This window comes from Cnephaeus nilssonii (genome assembly GCF_951640355.1).
Source record: "Cnephaeus nilssonii genome assembly, chromosome: 20".
In the NCBI taxonomy this organism is placed as follows: Eukaryota; Metazoa; Chordata; class Mammalia; order Chiroptera; family Vespertilionidae; genus Cnephaeus; species Cnephaeus nilssonii.
In genome coordinates, this window is record NC_137091.1 from 45,363,253 (window position 1) to 45,387,089 (window position 23,837).

At 59.5% G+C, this 23,837-nt stretch overlaps 2 protein-coding genes across 2 annotated transcripts in view; one reads left to right on the forward strand and one right to left on the reverse strand.

The window, feature by feature from the left end:
* MYBPC2 (myosin binding protein C2) overlaps positions 1–17,175 on the forward strand; it is a 28,146-nt gene extending 10,971 nt beyond the window's left edge. The window contains exons 12-28 of the mRNA XM_079800515.1: positions 425–597; positions 2,571–2,736; positions 4,483–4,589; positions 4,873–4,902; positions 6,632–6,771; positions 8,323–8,482; positions 8,571–8,675; positions 9,289–9,477; positions 10,055–10,189; positions 10,388–10,555; positions 10,739–10,827; positions 10,928–11,123; positions 11,307–11,446; positions 12,980–13,139; positions 13,292–13,428; positions 15,483–15,669; positions 17,071–17,175. Of these exons, the coding sequence (XP_079656641.1) occupies positions 425–597; positions 2,571–2,736; positions 4,483–4,589; positions 4,873–4,902; positions 6,632–6,771; positions 8,323–8,482; positions 8,571–8,675; positions 9,289–9,477; positions 10,055–10,189; positions 10,388–10,555; positions 10,739–10,827; positions 10,928–11,123; positions 11,307–11,446; positions 12,980–13,139; positions 13,292–13,428; positions 15,483–15,669; positions 17,071–17,081 (2,293 nt within the window). The 3' untranslated portion in view covers positions 17,082–17,175. The remainder of the gene's footprint in view (positions 1–424; positions 598–2,570; positions 2,737–4,482; positions 4,590–4,872; positions 4,903–6,631; positions 6,772–8,322; positions 8,483–8,570; positions 8,676–9,288; positions 9,478–10,054; positions 10,190–10,387; positions 10,556–10,738; positions 10,828–10,927; positions 11,124–11,306; positions 11,447–12,979; positions 13,140–13,291; positions 13,429–15,482; positions 15,670–17,070) is intronic.
* Positions 17,176–17,293: 118 nt separating this feature from the next.
* Positions 17,294–23,564, reverse strand: GARIN5A (golgi associated RAB2 interactor 5A; the record flags this gene model as incomplete). Its single annotated transcript, XM_079799804.1, has 6 exons — positions 17,294–17,763; positions 17,905–18,080; positions 19,292–19,433; positions 22,813–22,943; positions 23,307–23,424; positions 23,506–23,564. The coding sequence occupies 6 exons, from the start codon at positions 23,562–23,564 to the stop codon at positions 17,730–17,732; spliced, it is 660 nt and encodes a 219-aa protein (XP_079655930.1). The 3' UTR covers positions 17,294–17,729.
* Between the last annotated feature and the right edge of the window lie 273 nt (positions 23,565–23,837).

Genomic DNA, 23,837 nt, shown 5'->3' on the forward strand with positions numbered 1-23,837 from the left:
GAGCTGTAACCACTTTTTAATAGGAAGAAGGGACTCAGGAAGTCAGGGAAGACTTCCTGGAGGAGGTGACGATTGAGCTGAGAGTTGAGTGATGAGGAGGTAGACGTGGGAAGGAAGGAGTGTCCCAGGCAGGGGAAGCACCATTCACAGAGGCCACACTATTTGGCATTTCTCTGTGACCTCTTTCCTCTCCTCATGACCTCTTTTTGTGACCCCTGACCTGCAACTGGGACCTGGAGGCATCTCCCCGTGACCCTCACCGGTGACCTATTCATTCCCGCTGCCTCTGCCAACCTTAATCTCTCCTCCCTCCTGTGACCTCCCTTTGGACCCCTGACCCCCCTGAGGACTGTCGCTCCGGCCCATGGCTCACCCTCTGACCTCCAGACCCCTCCCTCCCCGCTTTTGCGTCCCCTCCGCCCAGGATGAAAGACGGCGTGGAGATGACCAAGGAGGACTCCTACAAGGCGCGGTACCGCTTCAAGAAGGATGGGAAGCGTCACATTCTCATCTTCACAGAAGTGACGCTGGAAGATGGGGGTCGGTTCAAGGTCATGACCAATGGCGGCCAGTGCGAGGCTGACCTCATTGTGGAAGGTACGGGGGGGGGGGGGGGCCCGGGGGGGGCGGGGCCGTGGCACATGCTGCTTTGGAATTGTCCCGGATGCCTCCCTTTGCCTCACACCCTTCATGCGGTTCACCAGCAAGTCCTCAAAGGAGCTCCTGAATCTGACTTCCCCCACCTGCGTGGCCCCCCTCCCCCCTGGCCCCCCTGCCCCCCGGCCCTGGTCCCGGTCTCCATCCCCTCATGCTCAGACCATTCTAGTAGTCTCCTTGCTGGTTGTTCTCTTTCCACGCCTTCCCCTCATCACACACACACACACACACACACACACACACACACACCCCAACCAGTGATCCTTGTAAAACGTCAGTCAGATGGTGACAACTAGCATTGCTCCCATGTCCACCTCCTGGATTGATTATTGGACTATGGGTGTCTAAGATGTCACCGTCAGGGCAAGCTGGGTGGAGGGTAGTACATGGGACTCCATGCACTATTTTTGCAAACTCCTGTGAGTCTATAATTCTTTAAATATGACAAAAACTCATGTGGCCGGTGTGGCTCAGTGGTTGAGCATTGACCTATGAACCAGGAGGTCACGGTTTGATTCCTGGTTGGGGGCTCGGGCCCCAGTGGTGGGTGTGCAGGAGGCAGCCGATCGATGATCGATGATTCTCTCTCATCATTAATGTTTCTCTCTCTCCTTCCCTCTCCCTTCCTCTCTGAAATCTATAAAAATATATTTAAACATGACAAAAAATCGAGCCATTTAGGGACCAAGTTAGTTATGTCATATTCACATGTAGCCATAAATATGGGCAGCTTTTAAGTGACTGATGTGGAATTATTTCCAAGATACAGTAAGTCCTTGCTTACCCGTCGCCATCGGTTCTTAAAACTGTGGCGAAATGACAAATAGCGAAACCGTTCTTACCAAAGGCTAAGTGACAGAAACAAGAGCTAAGTTCCTATCACACTTGATCGATGTTACTACAAAGTGATGTTGAAAGAAATGACGTTATTCAAGGACCTGCTGTATATTTTTTAGGAGAAAAAGCAAAAGTGCTCTTATTTGCATATGGGGGAGGGGAGAGAGGAGGCGGGAAGGGAGGGAGGGAGAGAGGGAGCGAGGGAGAGAGAGAGAGAGAGAGAGAGAGAGAGAGAGAGAGAGAGAGAGAGATCAACTGGTTGCCTCTTGTAAGCATCCTGGCTGGGGATCAAACCCCCAACCTGGGCATGTGCCCTGACTGAGACTTGAACCTGCAACCTCTCGGTGCACAGGACAACGCTCCAACCAACTGAGCCACACCGGCCAGGACTGCATTTTTAAAAATTATATTTTTATTGATTTCAGAGAGGTAGGGAGAGGGAGAGAGAGACAGAAACATCAGAATGAGAGAGAATCATCACCAGCATGTGCCCGGACTGGGAATCGAACCACGACCTCCTGGTTCATAGGCCAGCGCTCAACCACTGAGCCACGCCCGCTGGCCTGCATTGTTTTATTTTTTTTTAAAAAAGCCAAAACTTTAAAAATGTAATTCAGATCCCCGCGGTCTTCCCATCACCCCGCGCGGCTCCCGCCTTGCTCAGACTCAACACAGAGTCCTCTCCAGGGCCACAAGCCCGGGGTCGGCCCGGCTGCCCCGCCCGTGTCATCTCCTACCACGCTGGCCTGCCTGCTGTTCCCACTCCAAAAGCCCGCTCTGCTCCGCGCGGCCTCTGCGCATGCCGCCCTCTCTACCCGGGGCCCCTGCATCCTCCTGTGGACTCGTCCCGCCTTCCCGCAGGCTTCGCGGCTCCCTGTGTGACGTGTGAATGTGTTTCCCCGTTCACTGTCTGCCTCCCAGCTGCAGTGTGAGCTCCACGAGGCCCGTGGGTTGCTTCTGGGCTGGTCATGGCTGCGTCCTCAGTGCCCGGAACAGTCCTTGGCACGCTGGGTACCCCCACAGGCCGTGGGCAGCCGGGAGTTGTGACAGCCCCATCTCCTTCTCTCCTCGTCCAGTGAAACCGCTGGAGGTCCTGCAGGACATTGCGGATCTGACGGTGAAGGCCTCAGATCAGGCCGTGTTCAAGTGCGAGGTGTCTGACGAAAAGGTGACGGGCAAATGGTTCAAAAATGGGGTCGAGGTGCGGCCCAGCAAGAGGATCATCATGACCCACACGGGGAGGTGCGGAGTAGACTATGGAGGTGACTGGGGGATGGAGCGTGTGTATCAGCTAGCTCTAGCCGCGTAACGACCATCCCCGGAATTAGTGGTTTCAAAGAACAAGGACTTATTTAATCGAGTCTGTGGGTCGATGGGCGGCTGGCTGATCGAGGATGGCCTTCCCGGTGCTTGTGTGGTCAGCTGAGTGTCAGCTCTGCTCACCCTCCTGTGCTCTGTGGGGACCTGGAGGCGCTGGGCTGTGTCTGCTCTGGTCCTGGTGATGCCTCATCTCCTAGTAGGGCTGGTCCTGGCATCGTCATGTGGTAGAAATGGGTTCTGAGGGCGTGCAAGGGAACGTGACTGTGTGGCCTGGGCTGGGAACTATCCCCATGTTGCTTCCTCCATATTCCTTTTTTTTTTTAAAATATATTTTATTGATTTTTTACAGAGAGGAAGGGAGAAGGAGAGTTAGAAACATTGATGAGAGAGAAACATCGATCAGCTGCCTCCTGCACACCCCCCACTGGGGATGTGCCCGCAACCAAGGTACATCCCCTTGACCGGAATAGAACCTGGGACCCTTCAGTCCGCAGGCTGATGCTCTATCCACTGAGCCAAACCGGTTACGGCTGCCTGTATTTTTTTTAAATATGTTTTTATTGATTTCAGAGAGGAAGGGAGAGGGAGAGAGAAAAACATCAATGTTGAGAAAGAATCATCGATCAGCTGCCTCCTGCACGCCCCCTCCTGAGGATCGAGCCTGCAACTCAGACATGTGCCCTTGACTGGAATTGAACCTGGGACCCTTCAGTCCATAGGCCGACGCTCTGTCCACTGGGCCAGAACAGCTAGGGCACCTGTACTTTTTTAAAATATATCTTTATTGATTTCAGAGAGGAAGGGAGAGGGAGAGAGAATCACGGATCGGCTGCCTCCTGCATTCGCCCACCTGGGGATTGAGCCCACAACCTGGGCATGCACCCTGACTGGGCATCAAACCGTGACCTCCCGGTTCATAGGTCGACACTCAACCACTGAGCTACACCGGGTGGGCATCATTGCTTGTATTTTATAGATGAAAACTGAGGCACAGAGAGGTTAAGTAACTTGCCTAAGGCCACACAGCTAGGAAGGGGCAAAGCTGGGATTTGAACCCAGAGTTCCAAAGGCCAGAATAAAAAGGGTGGGTGTGGCCCAGCTGGGGTTGCTCAGTGGTCGAGTGTCAACCCATGAACCAAAAGGTCACTGGTTTGATTCTCTGTCAGGGCACATGCCCCATTGGGGGTGATCCCCAGTAGGGGGCGTGCAGGAGGCAGCCGATCAATGTTTCTATCTCTATCCCTCTCCTATCCCCTCTCTCTAAAATCAATAAAAAACAAACGTATTAAAAAGAAAAAGGGTGAAAAAAAGAAAAGAAAAGGAAAAAAAAGTACCCTAACCGGTTTGGCTCACTGGATAGAGCATCGGCCTGTGGACTGAAGGGTCCCAGGTTCGATTCCGGTCAAGGGCATGTACCTTGGTTGTGGGCACATCCCCAGTAGGGGGTGTGCAGGAAGCAGCTGGTCGATGTTTCTCTCTCATTGATGTTTCTAACTCTCTATTCCTCTCCCTTCCTCTCTGTAAAAAATCAATAAAATATATTTTTTAAAAAAAAGAAAAAGGAAAAGGGTGGGTGTGAGCATGTAAATTGCATTGAGGAGGATGTTTCTCCGTGGTGGTCCCAGGGCGACCTGGCTTGACCTCTGCCCTGTGCCCCCAACCCCTTAGGATTCACAAGCTGGTGATCAATGATGTCCGCCCGGAGGACGAGGGCGACTACACGTTCGTGCCCGATGGCTACGCCCTGTCTCTCTCCGCCAAGCTCAACTTCCTGGGTGAGGGCCCCTTTCCTCTCCCCCAGGGCCCGGTGCCCCCTCAGGAGTAAGTGTCCCTCAGTGCCCACGGGGCGGGGGGGGCAGTCAGACAGAAGATGAGGGAGAGCATTGTTTCCGCCACAGCGTGACCATGTGGGGACCTGTGGGACAGTCACGGTCCTGAACCCACCCAGCACCCCAGGTGCCCGGGTGACCCCAGACCCTCCCCCCTGCCTCTGGGTGTGAAGGTGGGATCGGGCCCCATGGATTTAGACCTAACCATCCCCTCTCCTGTGTTCACCAGAAATCAAGGTGGAGTACGTCCCCAAGCAAGGTAGGGACCCTATGGCTTTGGTAACGGCCTGGACCCCTGGGTCTGAGGCAGGAGGGGCTGGGGGCCTGGACTCCTGAGTCCGAGGGAGGAGGGGCCGGGGGCCTGGACTCCTGGGTCTGACGGAGGAGGGGCTGGGGGCCTGGGTCTGAGGGAGGAGGGGCCGGGGCCTGGGCTCCTGGGTCTGAGGGAGGAGGGTCCGGGGGCCTGGACTCCTGGGTCAGAGGGAAGAGGGTCCGGGGGCCTGGACTCCTGGGTCTGAGGGAGGAGGAGCCGGGGGCCTGGACTCCTGGGTCTGAGGGAGGAGGGACTGGGGGCCTGGACTTCTGGGTCTGAGGGTGGAGGGACTGGGGGCCTGGACTCCTGGGTCTGAGGGTGGAGGGGCTGGGGGCCTGGACTCCTGGGTCTGAGGGTGGAGGGACTGGGGGCCTGGACTCCCGGGTCTGAGGGAGGAGGGACTGGGGGCCTGGACTCCTGGGTCTGAGGGAGGAGGGGCTGGGGGCCTGGACTCCTGGGTCTGAGGGTGGAGGGGCTGGGGGCCTGGACTCCTGGGTCTGAGGGAGGAGGGGCTGGGGGCCTGGACTCCTGGGTCTGAGGGTGGAGGGGCCGGGGGCCTGGAGTCCTGGGTCTGAGGGAGGAGGGGCTGGGGGCCTGGACTCCTGGGTCTGAGGGTGGAGGGGCTGGGGGCCTGGACTCCTGGGTCTGAGGGAGGAGGGGCTGGGGGCCTGGACTCCTGGGTGTGAGGGAGGAGGGGCTGGGGGCCTGGACTCCTGGGTCTGAGGGAGGAGGAGCCGGGGGCCTGGACTCCTGGGTCTGAGGGAGGAGGGACTGGGGGCCTGGACTTCTGGGTCTGAGGGTGGAGGGACTGGGGGCCTGGACTCCTGGGTCTGAGGGTGGAGGGGCTGGGGGCCTGGACTCCTGGGTCTGAGGGTGGAGGGACTGGGGGCCTGGACTCCCGGGTCTGAGGGAGGAGGGACTGGGGGCCTGGACTCCTGGGTCCGAGGGAGGAGGGACTGGGGGCCTGGACTCCTGGGTCTGAGGGAGGAGGGGCTGGGGGCCTGGACCCCTGGGTCTGAGGGAGGAGGGGCTGGGGGCCTGGACTCCTGGGTCTGAGGGTGGAGGGGCTGGGGGCCTGGACTCCTGGGTCTGAGGGAGGAGGGGCTGGGGGCCTGGACTCCTGGGTCTGAGGGAGGAGGGGCTGGGGGCCTGGACTCCTGGGTCTGAGGGTGGAGGGGCTGGGGGCCTGGACTCCTGGGTCTGAGGGAGGAGGGGCTGGGGGCCTGGACTCCTGGGTCTGAGGGAGGAGGGGCTGGGGGCCTGGACTCCTGGGTGTGAGGGAGGAGGGGCTGGGGGCCTGGACTCCTGGGTCTGAGGGAGGAGGGGCTGGGGGCCTGGACTCCTGGGTTTGAGGGAGGAGGGGCTGGGGGCCTGGACTCCTGGGTCTGAGGGAGGAGGGGCTGGGGGCCTGGACTCCTGGGTGTGAGGGAGGAGGGGCTGGGGGCCTGGACTCCTGGGTGTGAGGGAGGAGGGGCTGGGGGCCTGGACTCCTGGGTCTGAGGGAGGAGGGGCCGGGGGCCTGGACTCCTGGGTCTGAGGGAGGAGGGGCTGGGGGCCTGGACTCCTGGGTCTCTATGGCTGGGGGAACCCAGCTTCTCCGGGGACCCTCTGGAGGGCTTTGGGATGGACCAGCTGCCGACTCCCAAGGTCCCCGGAATCCCGTCTCTGCCCCCAGAGCCACCGAAGATCCACCTGGACTGCTCGGGGAAGACCTCGGATAACTCCATCGTGGTTGTGGCTGGAAACAAGCTGAGGCTGGACGTGGCCATCACGGGGGAGCCCCCTCCTGTCGCCACCTGGCTGAAGGGGGATGAGGTATGTGGGGCGTCCCCCGCGCACTGACGACCTGTCCCGCTCGGCTCTGCTGGGCGACTGCAGGCGAGCGGCTTTCCCTCTCTGAGCTCCCGTTGCATTGTAAAACGAGGATTGTGATTCCTTCTTCAGAGGGTGCTTTTGAAGATTGGAGATTCAGTTTGTCCATCACAGGGGACTGTCCCAGCACATGGTGGGTGCTCTGTCCATCCATCTCTCCATTCATCATTCTCCATCCACCCGTCTTCCCACTCATCAGTTAATCGATTAATTCACCCATCCATCCACTCATCCAGTACTTAATCAATTTGTCCATTAGCCAACCCAGTTATCCTGTCCACCCATCCATCCATCTGCCCATCCATCCATCCATCCATCCATCCACTCATCCATCCACTCATCCACTCATCCATCCATCCATCCATCCACTCATCCATCCACTCATCCACTCATCCATCCATCCACTCATCCACTCATCCATCCTTCCACCCACCCACCCACCCACCCACCCATCCATCCATCCATCCTTCCATTCACTCATCCATCCATCCATCCATCCATCCATCCATCCATCCATCCATCCATCCAACCTTCCACTCAACAAATATTTTGACCTTGTATGCTCCAGGCCCTGGGACAGCCCAAGGTGTCTGCTCTGGGCCTCAGTTTCCCCTTCTGTAAAAGGGAGAGACTCTGTCTTCACTCATCCCTCCCGTCGGCAAACGCCCCCTGAGCTCTCCTTTCTGTCAGGCTCTCCGTGCAGGCACCCCGGTGATAGGTGATAGCCACGAATCAGACGCCCCGTGCCTGCCCGAAGCCTCGCTCTGGGAGAGAGCAGACACGCGCCCGGATAGTCAGAGTCCAGGGTGAGGGGGCTGAGAGACAGGGAGGTGCCCGATGCGATGAGAATTCAGGGGATGGGCCGTCACTTTCCCTCGAGGGCATCCAAGAGTGCTTCCTGGAAGAGGTGGCTTCTGGGCAGGTCCGGAAGGATGAGAGCAGTAGAGCAGAGAGATCCGTGGGTCGGGACATTGCCTGCAGAGTCTTGGCACGAGCCAGTCTGGTGTTTTGAATGGAGGGCGAGGAGGGCAGTAGGGAGTGATGAGTGAGGCCGGTGCAGGTCCAATGGGTCCTTTGTGCTGGCCCAAGGCCTTGGTAGCTGGGGCCCCGACTCCTGGGTCTGAGGGAGGAGGGACTGGGGGTCTGGGGGAGGAGGGCTGGGTGTCTGAGGGAGGAGGGGTTGGGGTCTGGGGGAGGAGGGGCTGGGGTTTGAGGGAGGAGGGGCTGGGGGTCTGGGGGAGGAGGGGCTGGGGTCTGAGGGAGGAGGGGCTGGGGGGCTGGGGGAGGAGGGGCTGGGGTCTGAGGGAGGAGGGGCTGGGGGTCTGAGGGAGGAGGGACTGGGGGTCTGGAGGAGGAGGGGCTGGGGGTCTGAGGGAGGAGGGGTTGGGGTCTGGGGGAGGAGGGGCTGACAGGAAGCTGCTGGAGACTCAGCAGGGGAGGGGCAGAGGCAGGTCTGGTCGGGAGAGGCGGCCCACGGCCCTGGCGCTGTTCCAGGTGTTCACGGCCAAGGAGGGCAGGATGCGCATCGAGCAGCGCGTGGAGTGCAGCAGCTTCGTGATTGAGAGTGCAGAGCGGGCAGACGAGGGCCGCTACACCATCAAGGTCACCAACCCCTCCGGCGAGGACGTGGCCTCCATCTTCGTGCGGGTTGTGGGTGAGCAGAGGGAGCCGAAGGGGCTGAGCTTGGAGGTGGCTCCCCGAGGCCGTGAGGAGCCCCCTGGCTCTCCTCTCTCCCCTCACAGATGTCCCCGACCCCCCGGAGGCTGTGCGCGTCACCTCCGTTGGAGAGGATTGGGCCATCCTTGTCTGGGAGCCACCCAAGTATGATGGGGGACAACCAGTCACCGGTGAGTGCCTGCATTCCAGTTCCCATGACCTCCGACCTCCGGGTCCCCCTGGCTTCTCTTTGACCTCCCAGAGTCCTTAGCATCCTCAATGACCCGCCTTCCCCATCTCTGAGACCTGGTTTCCATCTTTTTAAAAAATATATATTTTTATTGATTTCAGAGAGAGGAAGGGAGAGGGAGAGAGAGATTGAAACATCAATGATGAGAGAGAATCACTGATCGGCTGCCTCCTGGGGATCGATCCCACAACCGAGGCATGTGCCCTTGACTAGAGTCGAACCCGGGACTCTTCAGTCTGCAGGCCGACACTATCCATCGAGCCAAACTGACTAGGGCTGGTTTCCATCTTTGACATCTCACAATCCCTTTGGTCTCTGCCTAACTCTCCTCCCTACCGACCTCGGAATCCTCCCTCAGAGCAATAGCCTGGGATTTTCTGTGACCCCTGACCCCCTGATTTATGACCCGTGACCCTGCTTGATCCGTGACCCCAGGATTGGTGAACTCTGACTGCTAGTCATGGTCTCAGGTGACCCTCCCTGCCCCAGCTGGCCCGCGACCCCCTCCATGGCCTCCCCGTGACCCCCACGACTCTCTGCTTGTGGGGGGGCAGGGTACCTCCTGGAGCGGAAGAAGAAGGGCTCCCAGCGCTGGATGAAGCTGAACTTCGAGGTCTTCACGGACACGACCTACGAGGCCACCAAGATGATCGAGGGCGTCCTGTACGAGATGCGGGTCTTCGCAGTCAACGCCATCGGGGTGTCCCAGCCCAGCGTCAACTCCAAGCCCTTCATGCCTATTGGTGAGGTCCCCCCTCCCCCTCGCTGAGCCCCTGCCTGCCTCTGACCCCTGCCCTGGCAGTCATTGACCTCTGACCCCACAGAGTCCGCTGGCTTCTGCCCCCTCTCATCCAACAACTCAGCGCATTGACTCTGAGCCCCGCCCACCCTCCTGGCCTATTCCTGGCCTCCTGAGTACCTCATTGACCCCTGACCTAGCAGACTAATCCGTCTCTGTCCTTGGAGACCTCACTTTTCCTTGATACCTTGTTTTTATTTTCAATTGATTTCAGAGAGGAAGGAAGAGGAAGGGGGGGGAAGGAGAGAGAGAGACATCAATGATGAGAGAGAATAATTGATCGGCTGCCTCCTACATGCCCCCCACTGGGGATCGGGCACGTGCCCTTGACCGGGAATCGAACCGTGACCTCCTGGTTCATAGGTCAATGTGCATCCACTGAGCCACGTTGATGACGTGTCCTTGCTCATTGACTTCTGGCCCACTCTCTGACCAGGGACTCCAACTCTGACCCCTGACCCTCCCTGCTGACCCCTGACCCCTCATTTACCCCCACCTCCCCTTTCCCTGGATCCTTACAGCGCCCACCAGTGAACCCCGGCACCTGACAGTGGAGGACGTGACAGACACCACCACCACCCTCAAGTGGAGGCCCCCAGACAGGATCGGGGCGGGCGGCATCGACGGGTACCTGGTGGAGTACTGCCTGGAGGACTGTGAGTGCCTGCCAGGCTGGCGGGGCGGCGGCTCCCGGGTCCCCGTGGGTGTCTAGTCTAGTCCCATCTTTCGAGCCTGGTCATAAGTGCTTAGTCACTGTCAGCTGCTGCCAGTTCAGGGCGGGGAGGGGCGAGGGGCTGCGGGGCCAGCCGGCCGGGAGGTCGGAAGGCAGATCCCCGGTCCCGTCCTCTCTCCAGCCGAGGAGTGGATCCCCGCCAACACGGAGCCCGTCGAGCGCTGTGGCTTCACCGTCAAGGATCTCCCCACAGGAGCCAGAATCATTTTCCGGGTCGTGGGGGTCAACATCGCGGGGCGCAGCGAGCCGGCCAGTCTGGCTCAGCCAGTCACCATCAGGGAGATTGTGGGTGAGTGCCCTTGACCCCTGACCCCTGACCTTGCTCTCCTGCAGACCAAGCTGGTGTCTTCTGGCCAGCCCTTCCCAGGCCATCGCTAGGGTCCCCCCTACAGTCTCATCACCCCGGTCTCCTCGTCCCTCTCTCGAGGGCCCCCAAGCCCAGCGCTGACCTTCCTTGGGTTTGTGTCCGCAGAGCAACCCAAGATCCGCCTCCCCCGCCACCTGCGCCAGACTTTCATCCGCAAAGTAGGGGAGCCCATCAACCTCCTCATCCCCTTCCAGGTGTGTGGCTGGGCTCAGGGTCGGGGCTCAGGGTCAGGGGTCAGGGGCCAGTTCCCACAGGAGAGCCCCGGCCGACCTCTGCCCCCTGCTGCCCACCCAGGGAAAGCCGCGGCCCCAGGTGGTGTGGACGAAGGGCGGGGCGCCCGTGGACGCCTCCCGCGTGAACGTGCGCACCAGCGACACCGACACCGTGTTCTTCGTGCGCCAGGCGGCCCGCTCCGACTCGGGGGAGTACGAGCTGACCGTGCAGATCGAGAACATGAAGGACACGGCCACCGTCCGCATCCGGGTCGTGGGTGCGTGGCCGGGGCGGGCGGGGGGCCCTGGGCCAGGAGGGGACAGAGGAGGTGGGGGGGAGCCAGGGTGGGAGGTGAGGACGTGGGAGTGGGGGGCAGGCCTGAAAGGTCAGGACAGGAGAGGAGGCGAGGGTGGACATTGAGGGGGCCCCAGGCTGGCCTGTAGCAACCACCTCCTTCCAGAGAAGGCAGGGCCCCCGGTGAACGTGACGGTGAAGGAGGTGTGGGGCACCAACGCGCTGGTGGAGTGGCAGCCCCCCAAAGACGACGGGAACAGTGAGGTCACGGGGTACTTCATCCAGAAAGCCGACAAGAAGACCATGGTGAGAGGCGGAGGCCCGGGCGGGGCGGGGTGAGCTGGGGGGTGGGGCAGGGTGGGAAAGCCACCGGGAGGGGGGTCAGAGCAGGCGCTGCCGCCCCCCCTTTTCCAGCTGGGGAAACCGAGGCCCCGAGAGGTTGGAAGAACGGGCTGGGGCTGAGGTTTGGTGCACGATGGGTTTTCTTTCCTTTTAATTGTTTTTTTTGTTAATCCTCACCCGAGGATATTTTTCCCCATTGATTTTGATTTTTATTTATTTATTTTAAAATATATTTTTATTGATTTCAGAGAGGAAGAGCGAGAAAGAGAGAGAAACATCAATGATGAGAGGGAATTATTGATTGGCTGCCTCCCGCACACCCCCTACTGGGGACGGAGCCCACAACCCGGGCATGGGCCCTTGACCGGAATCGAACCCGGGACCCCTGAGTCCGCAGGCCAACGCTCTATCCTCTGAGCCAAACTGGCTAGGGCCCCCATTGATTTTTAGAGAGAGTGATAGGGAAGGAGAGAGGGTATGAGAGAGAGACAGAGAGAGAGAGAGAGAGAGAGAGAGAGAGAGAGAGAGAAGAAAGAGAAACATCATGTGAGAGACACATCAATCTGTTGCCTCCCACACGCATCCTGACCAGGGCCGGGGATTAAACCTGCAACCCAGGTACGTGCCCTTGACTGGGAATCAAACCCACGGCCCTTTGGTGGGAGGGCTGACCCCTAACCACTGAGCAACACCGGCCAGGGCATCTTTCTTTAAATGGAGGTAAAATTCACATAACAACATTAAGCATTGCTTTTCAAGTGGCTTTTAGTACATTCCCAGTGGTGTGCAACCGCCACCTCTATCTAGTCCCGGGACATGTTTTTAAAAAATTTATTTTTATTGATTTCAGAGAGGAAGAGAGAGAGAGAGAGAGAGAGAGAGAGAGAGAGAGAGAGAGAGAGAGAGACACATCCATGATGAGAGAGAATCCTTGATCAGCTGCCTCCTGCACGCCCCACACCGGGGATGGAGCCTGCAACCAGGGCGTGTGCCCTGACCGGGAATCGAACTGTGACCTCCTGGTTCATAGGTCGATGCCCAACCACGGAACCACGCCGGCCAGGCTAGTCCCCAGGCATTTCACACCTGAAAGGAAACCCCGTATCCACTAAGCAGTCACCTCTCCCCTCCCCCCATCCCCTGGCGACCCCCACTCCGCTCCCTGCGTCTAGGGATGTGCCTCTTCTGGGCGTTGCCTAGGAACGGAATCGCACCATATGTGGCCTTTAGTGCCTGGCTGCTGTCCCCCAGCCTGGTCTTCTCCAGGTTTCAGTGTTTCCTGCCTTTTCCTGGCCCAGGCACAGTCCCTGGCTTGGCGGCTGCCGCGTGTGCCTCTCCATTCATCCGCGGATGGGCCTTTTTGGGTGGTTCTGTCTTCAGGCCGCTGCCAAGGGCGGGCTTGCTGGCTCCGCCCACACGTGGGGGTGCTGTCCTCACCCCGGCCCTTCCCGGGTCTGTGTCCCTGACTTTTCCGCCCCTCCCTGTCCCCCCCGCCAGGAGTGGTTCAACGTCTATGAACACAACCGCCAAACCCACTGCACCGTGTCCGACCTCATCGTGGGCAACGAGTACTTTTTCCGAGTTTACAGTGAGAACATCTGTGGGCTCAGCGAGACCCCCGGCGTCTCTAAGGACCCGGCCCGGATCCTCAAGACGGGTAAGGCCATCCCCTCCGCAGGGTCCAGTCCCCCCCTCGGCTGCACCCCCCACCCCTGGACCCCAAGAGGATGGCACCTGGTGACCGCAGAGAAGCGGCTGGGAACGCGGGGCTCAGTCGCCTCACAGGTTCCTCTGCCCGCCCGTCTGCAGGCATCACCTGGAAACCGCCCGAGTACAAGGAGCATGACTTCCGGATGGCCCCCAAGTTCCTGACGCCGCTGCTGGACCGCGTGGTGGTGGCTGGGTACACCGCTGCTCTCAACTGCGCCGTCAGAGGCCACCCCAAGGTGCGTGCGTGCATGTGTGTGTGCGCGCGTGTGCGCACGTGCGTGCATGTGCGTGTGTGCGTGTGTGTGTGCATGTGTGTGTGTGTGTGTATGTGTGTGTGTGTGTGTGTGTGTGTGTCCCTGAAGGGGAATCTTCAGCAAGCTCTGCCTCTCGGGTTTGTCTCTTCTCAGTTCATGGACTTTGCTCCCTTTCAACCCGCTGCTCAAACCCACCTGCCACCGGTTTCTCTAAATAAAGTTTTATTGGAACATGGCCCTGCACACTCGCTTGTGCATTGTCTGTGGCCGCAGAGAGCTCAGGGCCCACAGTCCTAAAATAGTGACTGCCTGGCCCTTTGCAACCTAAGTTTTGCTGACTTCTGGTCTGACTTCCAAGTGGTTTTGGTTTTGTTTTGTGTTTTTTTTTTTGTTAATCCTCACCAGAGGATATTTTTTACATTTTTATTTGATTTCATTTTATTTTTTTAAATATATATTTTGTTGATTTCAGAGAGGAAGGGAGAAGGAGAGAGAAATAGAAACATCAATGATGAGAGAGAATCATTGACTGCTGCCTCCTGCACACCCCACACGCAACCGGGGCAAGTGCCCTGACTGGGAATCGAACCGTGACCTCCTGGTTCATAGGTCGATGCTCAACCACTGAGCCATGCCAGCCGGGCATTTTTAAAATTTATTTATTTTTTTGGAGAGAGAGTGAAAATGAGGTGGGAGGAGGAGGAGGAGGGGAGAGAGAGAAAGAAAGAAACATTGATGTGAGAGAGACACATCAATTGGTTGCCTCTCACAGTGTGACCAAGGCTGGGGATCGAACCTGCAGCCAGCCCAGGGATGTGCCCTTGACTGGGAATCGAACCTGTGACCCTCTGATTCTTGGGCCGACACTAACCATTGAGCAACACCGGCCAGGGCTGACTTTCACATTTTTAGCTTTGCCCCTGTCGGCACACCGTGGTTCATGAGTTCACCTCCTCCATCTCCATCTACCTGCTCATTCACAGACTCCACTCATTCATTCACGCCACTTAGTTATTTACCTCCCATTCTATTCATTTCCTCAGTTCATTCATTCACTGCATTTGCTTACTTACATCATTCATTCACTCAGTCATTCATCCACCCTGTCTATCACATATTTTTGAAGGCTTTTTATGTGCTGGTGGATTGGAGAAGTTCCCATATGCTGGGGGACACAGCATTAACCTTTTGCACTCGGATGTCGAGTGTGACTCCACACCGTTAGCATTAGAATAAAGGAATTGAGAAAAAAGCAAGCGAGTGCAAAGGGTTAACTCAATGCCACACAAATGACTATCTACACTAATAAAAGAGTAACATGCTAATTGACCGTACCTTCATAACACCCACCAGCCAATCAGGAGCGAGTATCAAATCAACCCAACAAAGATGGCGGGTTAATTTGCATACACAGGCTTGGAGTAGCTGGGGGCGGGCAGGACGCTTGCATCATCAGCATGACAACGACGCAGGCATTCCGCACCACCCCAGCTGCTCTGGGCCTCTGGGCAGAGTGGGAAGGCGGAAAGGTGGCTCTGGCCAGAGCCAAGGCAATGCCAGCAGCCAGGGGAAGGAAGGCCCATTCTTGCATGAATCTTCGTGCATCAGGCCTCTAGTAAATTATAAAGGGCGGTAAGGGTGCCGGAGAAGCACAGGCAGCCACGAGTGTGAAACACGCCTCAGGCCCCGCCCAGAGGTTGGGGGTGACGTGTGAGCTGAGGACCAAGTGGGGCAGGTGCTGACTGGAGGGAAGAGAAAGCGGCCAGCACCAAGGTCCTGGGGTGGGAGCCTGCCTAAAATCTATAAAAATATTAAAATAATAAAAAATTAAAAATAAATAAATCCTGCTGGGCCCTGGAGACCCACAGGAGTGAGCTCCTCTGACCGAGGGTCAGGAACACGACCAGGCCAAGGTCATGCGGCCATAATTAGGAGGCGGCACAGCCAACATGAGGACTCGGACCTCCCGCCCAGGGCCCGTTCTCCACGGCCCAGGCACCCTCTCTGAGCTGCCCGCCTCCCCTCCCCCTCCGCAGCCGAAGGTGGTCTGGATGAAGAACAAGATGGAAATCAGAGAAGACCCCAAGTACCTGATGACCAACTACCAGGGGATCCTGACGCTGAACATCCGCCGCCCCTCCCCCTTCGACGGGGGGACCTACACCTGCCTCGCGGTCAACGAGCTGGGGGAGGCGCTGGCCGAGTGCAAGCTGGAGGTCCGAGGTGAGCGGCCACCCCTCCGCCCGCTGCCCACGCTCCTGCCCTTTGCAAAGCTACGGGAGTCAGACCGGCGGGAGGCCGCCCGGGGCGGGAGGGCGGGGTGGGAGCGGCTGACCCAGCCTGGGTGGTGTCCCAGGTTCCCCAGGGGAGTTGAAGGACAAGAAAGAAGCGAGTGAGGAGAGCTTAGCAAGTGACCTGCGGCCTCCAGTGGGAGGCGTGTGGACACGGCCTCGAAACAAACGTGGGTTATGGCAGAGGCCCCGGGCTGTGGGAGCCCGGGGGCACACCTCCCTCCTGCACAGCCTGCCCCAGACTGTCCCCCAACCCCACTCTGCCCGCCCCCCCCTTCCCCTCCTCAGCCCACAGCCTCAGCTTCAGCTGCTGGTCCTCTTCCTTTTTTAAAAAAAATATATTTTTATTGATTTCAGAGAGAGAGAGAGAGATAGAAACATCAATGTTGAGAATCATGGATCGGCTGCCTCCTGCAAGTCCCCCACTGGGGATCGAGCCCACAACCCGGGCATGTGCCCTTGACCAGAATCAAACCCGGGACCTTTCAGTTTGCAGGCCGATGCTCTATCCACTGGGCCAAACCGGCTAGGGCTCCTCTTCCTTCTGAATGCTCCCCGGCAGCCTCCCCGCCTTCGTGTCTCTCTCCAGCCCGCCCCACACAGAGCCCCAGAGGACACTCTGTCCAGGGGTGACCTGCCCTCCAGGGGCTCCCCAGCAGCCCAGGCGCCCCTCAGCCTGGTGTCATGGTTCTGCATCTGACCCCCCCCCCCGCCGCCCCTCTCCCGCCTCATGCACCCCCGTTTTCCTCCACGCTGTTCAGGCCACACTGAGCTGTGGGCAGTAGGACAGACTGGCCGTGCTTCCTCCTGGCCCCGGGCCTTTGCACGTGCCATTCCATCCACCCAAAACACGCTTCCTCGTCTCCCCACGCCGGGCTCTGTGGGGAGGCTGCTATCCAGGTCCCTCCCAGGCGGCTGCCGGAGAAGTCCCTCCCCGACTGGGACCTCCCCTGGCCCCAGACAGCAGACAGAAGGGACCCTACACAGGGCTCAGAGACCTCCAAGTCTTCCCCTCAGTCCCCTTTATCAGCTGTTCAATCAGCTCAGAAATAGCCCCACTCCAGGGTTCCGGGGTCAGCCTGTTGCCAGCCGCTGCTCAGAAATCTCTGCTCAGATGCTCCCAGTTTGGGGTTCAAAGCTGCAGCCCTCACAGGCACGCTGGCCGTGGGGTGGCACCCGGCAGAGAGGAGGGAGGGGAGCCGGGTGGTGAAGGGGAGACGGCGCCCCCTGCCGGCCAAGCGAGTCCAGCAGGCGGAGGGGCCTGGCGGGGCGCTTGCCTTGGGGAAGCCGGGTCCGGCGCCCCCGCAGCCACCCCCTCCTCCTGTCCCCCCAGTGCCGCAGTGAAGTCCCCACCGCCGGATCGCGGCTGCTGAGCCTGCGCGGACCGCCCCGACAGCGGCTCTTTGCAGGAGCCGCCACTGAGAAGATAACAATCTTGTCTGGAGACACGCGTGTCTGTCCTTCTTGACTCCGTAGCCCCGCCTTCCTCCTGGGCAGGGGCTGGGCCCCTGGGGGGGGGGGCGGGAGTGGGGGGACAGCCAGGTCGCAGCGGCCCCCGCCTTGAGGCAACCCCTGGATGAAACAGACCACCCGGAGGCCGCCGTCCAGGAATAGCCACTTTAGTGGAGCAACCACGTTGCTATGGCAACCACGGAGCGTCAGGGGCGAACCCAAGACCCCCCTCTTAGACTGGCGCCCGAGAGCGGGGACCGGGCAGGCCGGCTGCTGCGGGGAGGAGCCCAAGGCCAGGCTGGGAAGGCTCCCTGGTGAGGTGGCCGCGGTGGGACGGGGCGCTAGGTCTCAGGGGTGGCCCTCAAGGAGCCAGACGTGGTGCGAGGACATGCGTGGGAGACCACACTGAGCATGCTGGGAAGGCTGCTTCGGCCGGGTGGCCACCCACGTGGAATTTGGGACGATGGCCAAACCGCTCATGACCTGGTTGTTGGTTCTTGATTCACTTTATAATCCATCTGTCCGCCTGACGTAGGGAGGTTAGATCGCTGGTCCTTTGGGGGCGTCAAGGGTGCTGGAGGAATGGGAGTCCCCGAGTTAGGAGGCCTGAGGGCTCTGCCCGGTCCCAGGGCTCGCAGCTGCGGACAGAGTCTGTCTCAGAGGCCGTGGCTGCAGGTGTAGCTGCAGTTGGGGCGGGAGGGGACCCTGTACTTACTGGGAAGGCGGGGAGCAGGTACCTCCAGAGCAAGGGGCCCCACAGGTTCCAGGGGCCCCACCTTCAGAGAGAGGCGCCGCTCCCTCCTCAGACCCACGGGGACCTGGGCATCGGCCTGGCTGGCCCCACCCTTCAGGCCCAGGCATTCCCTCGCCAGATGCCCCTATGCAGAGAGGCTGGAAGGGGAGAGGCCCAGTTAGGGAACAGCAGCCACCTTAGCTGGCCCCCCTCGGCCATGAGACCCGCCCTGCTGCGTCCCTGCTGTCCTTCATCACAGACTGCACACCCTGTCAGGACTCGGAGTCCAGCCCTGTCACTGTCACCGTCAACCCAGGCATCCGAGCCCCCAGCCCTCCTCTCTCAGAACCAGGCATCCGGGCCCCCAGCCCTCCTCCCTCAGACCCACTGAATCCCAGCCCCCAGCCCTCCTCCCTCAGACCCACTGAGTCCCAGCCCCCAGCCCCTCCTCCCTCAGACCCACTGAATCCCAGCCCCCAGCCCCTCCTCCCTCAGACCCACTGAGTCCCAGCCCCTCCTCCCTCAGACCCAGGGGTCCAGGCCCCCAGCCCCTCCTCCCTCAGACCCACTGAATCCCAGCCCCCAGCCCCTCCTCCCTCAGACCCACTGAATCCCAGCCCCCAGCCCCTCCTCCCTCAGACCCACTGAGTCCCAGCCCCTCCTCCCTCAGACCCACTGAGTCCCAGCCCCTCCTCCCTCAGACCCAGGGGTCCAGCCCCCAGCCCTCCTCCCTCAGACCCAGGCATCTGGGCCCCCAGCCCCTCCTCCCTCAGACCCAGGGGTCCAGGCCCCCAGCCCTCCTCCCTCAGACCCAGGCATCTGGGCCCCCAGCCCCTCCTCCCTCAGACCCAGGGGTCCAGGCCCCCAGCCCTCCTCCCTCAGACCCAGGCATCCAGGCCCCCAGCCCTCCTCCCTCAGACCCAGGCATCTGGGCCCCCAGCCCCTCCTCCCTCAGACCCAGGGGTCCAGGCCCGAGCACCTGCTCAGACCCAGGGGTCCAGGCCCCCAGACCCTCCTCCCTCAGACCCACTGAGTCCCAGACCCCAGCCCCTCCTCCCTCAGACCCAGGAGTCCGGATCCCAGCCTCCTCCTCCCTCAGACCCAGGGGTCCAGGCCCCCAGCCCCTCCTCCCTCAGACCCAGGGGTCCAGGCCCCCAGCCCCTCCTCCCTCAGACCCAGGGGTCTAACCCATTTCCACCCACCCGCCACCCGCCACCCACCGCCCTCCTGGAAGCCCCATCCCTCCCTCCTCCCCCTCGGTCAGATACTCCTCCTCCTCTTCATCTTCCTCTCCATCCTCCTCCTCGTCCCGGTCCTCCTCCCGGTTACTCCGGGCCGAGCGGAAGCGCAGGCAGTAGAGCAGCCGCACCCACTGGCCGAACTCGCAGTCTCCGGTCCTGGGCGGACTCCGCAGCTGCAGGTAGAAGGTGCGGCCGGTTTGAAACTTGACCTTGAGCTGCCTGCGGCTTTCGTCGTGGACGAAGAGCTGGACGAACTGCAAGGGGATCATCCTGGGGGGGCGGAAGGGGCGCCTCAGGTCCCGCCTTCCCCGGCCCCGCAGCCCGCGCCCTCAGCGTCGGGGCTGCCCCCCTGGCCGCCCCTGTCTCTCCCCAGAGTCCTTCTCACTTTCTCTGCCGCTTGAATCTTACCCACCCGCTACCGGCGTCCACAAAGCACGTGTGTGCCTCCCGCTGGCTAGTCCTCTTTCCTAAACCCCGGAGTTGAATACACATCCGCCTCCTTGAAATCCAGTTCCATTTGGATGTTGGATCCACAGCTGACACAGGAAATGTCCAGCACCCAGTTTCTGACCTTATCCCCACCCCAAGCCCGCTCCTCTCCGTCCTCCCGGTTTTAACTACTTCCACGTGCTCGGTCAGGAACCTGGAGTTGCTCCTGACTTTCCCTCTCGCACCCTCATGCAGTCCTGCCAGGAATCCTGATGGCCCTGCTGCTAAAATTATCCACAATCCCACCACTTCCACCCCCCCGCACCTCCACCAGGGCCGGCCCCTAATGTCCCGCCTGGGCCGCCAGCCCGTCTGTCCCCCACGCGACCGCCAGAGGGCGCCGGTCAACACCTGAGTTGGCTCGGGTCCCTCCCGTGGTGGCTCAGAGTAAAAGCAAAGTCCTCACCTTGGCCAGGACGCCCTGCAGGGGCTGCCCCTTTTGTCCCCTCTCTGCCCACACCTCCCGCCTACCTCCCTGGCTCACTCCGCTCCAGCCACACTGGCCTCCGCGCTGTTCCATTAACCGGCCAGGCTTGGTCCGACCTCAGGACCTTTGCACAGGCGGTTCCCTCTGCCTGAAGTCTTCCTCCAGCCACCCCCGCGGCTTGGCCCCCTCATCTCTCTCAGGGAAGTCTGTTTACAATCCTTGGCCTATTTGCAACCACGTCCACGCTTGCAGACCTCCGCATGGCCCCCTCGCTGGGCCCCCATACGTCTCCCATTGGACAAACTTGCCATCTATTCGATCTGCCTGCCAAGTAGAAGGTGAGCCAGAGGGCAGAGATTTGGGGCTGATTTTGTCACTGCTGCTTCTCTAGCACCCCGATGGACACCGAGTGCCGTGGATACTTGAGTATGTGAAGAAATGGATTGTCTGCCTCCAGCCTGATTCAAGGTCCAAGGCAGAGGAGAAAACAAGCCAGAGAGGGTGGGTAAGCTGGCCTAGGTCACACAGCAGGATCTGGACCCAGTCGTCCATGTTCTTAACCACAGCAATTAGGGAGCCACATAGGCCCGCTCTGGCCCAGCAAGCCTACCTCTAGGAATTGGTCTTACACCCTCATACCTGGGCACATGGGTGTCCCCTGCCTGCCACACTGGCTGTGCCCCCAAGACACCAGACACAACCTCCGTGGGGGGACTATCGATGATTATATTCTCAAAATGGAAGAACAGCCGCTGGCATTGACAGAGCTTACGCTGTGCCAGGCACTGCTGTTCTAAGCACTTTTACTCAGTTTATCTCCCAGCAGCCCTGGATGGGGGCTCTCCCCTCATCCCCATGTTCCAGGTGAGGAAACCGAGGCACAGACAGGTAGGGAACTTGGCCAAAGCTAGTGAAGAGGGGAAGCCAGGATTTGAACTTAGGTCATCCGAGGGTGGCCTTTTGTTCAAGGATGGCCCCTATTACAAGGATGGTCCCTAGAACAGCAAGAGTGGTGCCCCCCCCCAAAAAAAATCACATAAAAAAGAGTGGTGCCCTGACCAGTTTGGCTCAGTGGATAGAGCATCGGCCTGCAGACTCCGGGGGTCCCAGGTTCGATTCCGGTTAGGGGGGTGTATCTTGGTTGCAGGCACATGCCCAGTGGGGAGTGTGCAGGGGCAGCTGATCGATGTTTCTCTCTCATCGATGTTTCTAACTCTCTATCCCTCTCCCTTCCTCTCTGTAGGGAAAAAAAAAAAAAATCAGTAAAATATATTAAAAAAAAAAAAAAGAGTGGTGCCCGAGGGGCCAGAGTCTGTTCAGTCGTGTGTGTCCACAAGAGGCCCTGGTGGCTGTACTCACGTTGATAGGAAGTGGATATAGACATCCTGCTGAGGGAGCGAGCGGAGGGAAAGTAGCCTATAGCATGTGCCTGCAACTGTTAAAGGGCCAACACACACACACTAGATGTCCATTAGAAGTGGTCCAGAGTAACTCCGGATGTAAGCTGGTCAGCAGGGAGGGGCCAGGGTGAGTGTTTAGGCTGAGTTTGCAGAGCAAGCTCAATGCTTTTACGTGGATGGTATGCTTATTCGGGGGTGGGGAGGAGGGGAGGGTGCTAAAGGAGATTATGGGGGTCAAAGCCCTCCCTCAGTGCCACCCTTAGCATCCTTCCCACTGCAGGTCACGGCTCAGTGAGCAGGGAGATCAATTGGTGGGATGCAATTAGCACCAAAAAGAAAAGGAATGTTGTGGAAAATGCCAGACCACCATAAGACGCCTGGATACTGCTCTGTGGAATGCTTTAAACGCAGAGACAGGGGTAAATAAAGGCTGTAAGACGCCTTTAGTTCAGGTCAGAATCAGATTCTGCCACCAAGTGAATTACAAAAAAGTCAGAGCCGCCCGACTGGCGTGGCTCAGTGGTTGAGCATCGGCCCATGAACCAGGAGGTCACGGTTTAATTCTGGGTCAGGGCACATGCTTAGGTTTTGGGCTTGATCCCCAGTAGGGGGTGCTCTGGAGGGAGTGGATTGATGTTTCTCTCATTGATGTTTCTATCTCTCCCTCTCCCTTCCGCTCTCTCTAAAATAAATAAAACATTAAAAAAAAAAAGTCAAAGCCACTGGCAGAATGCTTCTTTAAATACACTATACCCATGGGCATGTTTTGGTATTTGCGGCTGGAGTTGGATGCAGGAGCCTAGGATGGGAGAAATGTATATTTTGTGTTGTGTGTTTTGTACTTTGGGGTGAATCTGCATTACGTTTTCCATGAAAAACCAGAGACCTGAAGGGGCAGTGCGTAGTGGGACACAGGAGCTTGAGCTTTGTGAGGTCGGCCATCATGAGGAGCCTGAGGTTCCGATCCCAGCCCTGACCCACTGTGAGGCCCTGGGCAGGCGGCTCCCCGCTCTGGGCCCCGTTTATCTCTTTGGAGGATGGGGCTAAAGGGCCCCACCCTGTACGAGTATGACGTCAGAGATGAGACGAGTGGCCCAGGGGTGCTTGGCATGCAGTGGGCGCTGCAGGTCATTCTCTTGACCCCGGCCAGGCTGTGGCTGAGGACTGCTCCCCCTCGTGGCTAACTATCCCTGGTTCCTGGCCCCTGTGGACGGCCTGTCCTGGTTCTTCTGGGTGGCGGCAGCTCCTCGGTCATCTGGGCGAGAGGAGGAGCTGCAGGGAGCCGGATGCCCTGAGCTGGGGAAGGAGGTCGGGGCTGGGCTGGGGCAGTCACCCGAAGAGCTGCAGGCGTCCGTTCTCCTTGGCAGGGCCCGCCAGCAGCAGCAGGTCTGGGAGTTCCAGGGCTGGACTGGAGGCTGCCACCCCCATGGTTACCTTGTTGGCAACTTCTCCTAACCGGGTCACCTGGGGCGGGGCACAAGGGTTAGAAGCTGGATAGATGGTGCTGTGTGTGTGTGTGTGTGTGTATGTGCATGCGCGCAGAATTGGGGAGGGATCAGAGGTCAAGAAGGATTAAGGTTCATGAACCTAGTGAATGAAACACCAAGACGGGAGTCGGATGTCCTGAGGTCAAAGGTCAAGAGTCATATAGGTGTTAAGTCAGGGAAACTGAAGCAAGGGAATCAGAGGCCAGGTTTCATAGAGAAGCTAAAGGTCTGGAGGTATGGGGAAAGGGGTCGGTCAGGAATGGGGGAGTTGTCAGAAGTGGGGAGAGCCGGGGTTCCCCAAGTCAGGAGGTGGGGCTCAGGCGGTCCTGGGGCTTCACACCTGCACGAAATTGCTCTCAAAGATGGTGAAGTCTCGCAGCTGGTCGAACTCCCCGCTCTGAAGGAGGCGTTGGAGCCGTCCAGGCCGGCCCGTGGGACAGGCTGAAACGAGGGTGTGTCTAGGGGGTCAAGTTCAGGGGCGGGGGCGGGGGAGGTGTCTATTCCAGGAGGCTGGGCCCGACGCTGAGCGTAGGGGTTACCGGGCTATCGGTCTCCAATCGCCGGCCTCATCCCTCACCTGGCCCAGCCCCTGAGGCATGGCTCCGCCTCTCACCTGCCATCCATCCCACCTGGTCCCACTACACCTGTTCCATCCAGGGCCGGCCTACGCTCTAGTCTCTGCTTCATCGGAGGGAGGAGCCGGGGGAGAAAACGGAGGGCGTGGCCACGGACAGTGTGACGTCACAACGCAGCGGACCGGGAGACGCCCGTGATTGTGCCGTCACCCGAGGGGCGGTGCCCGCCCCGTTGACGTCAGGCCCCGGTAGGGAGTGGGCGCTAGTGCGCAGACGCGAGGAGCCGGCGCAGGCGC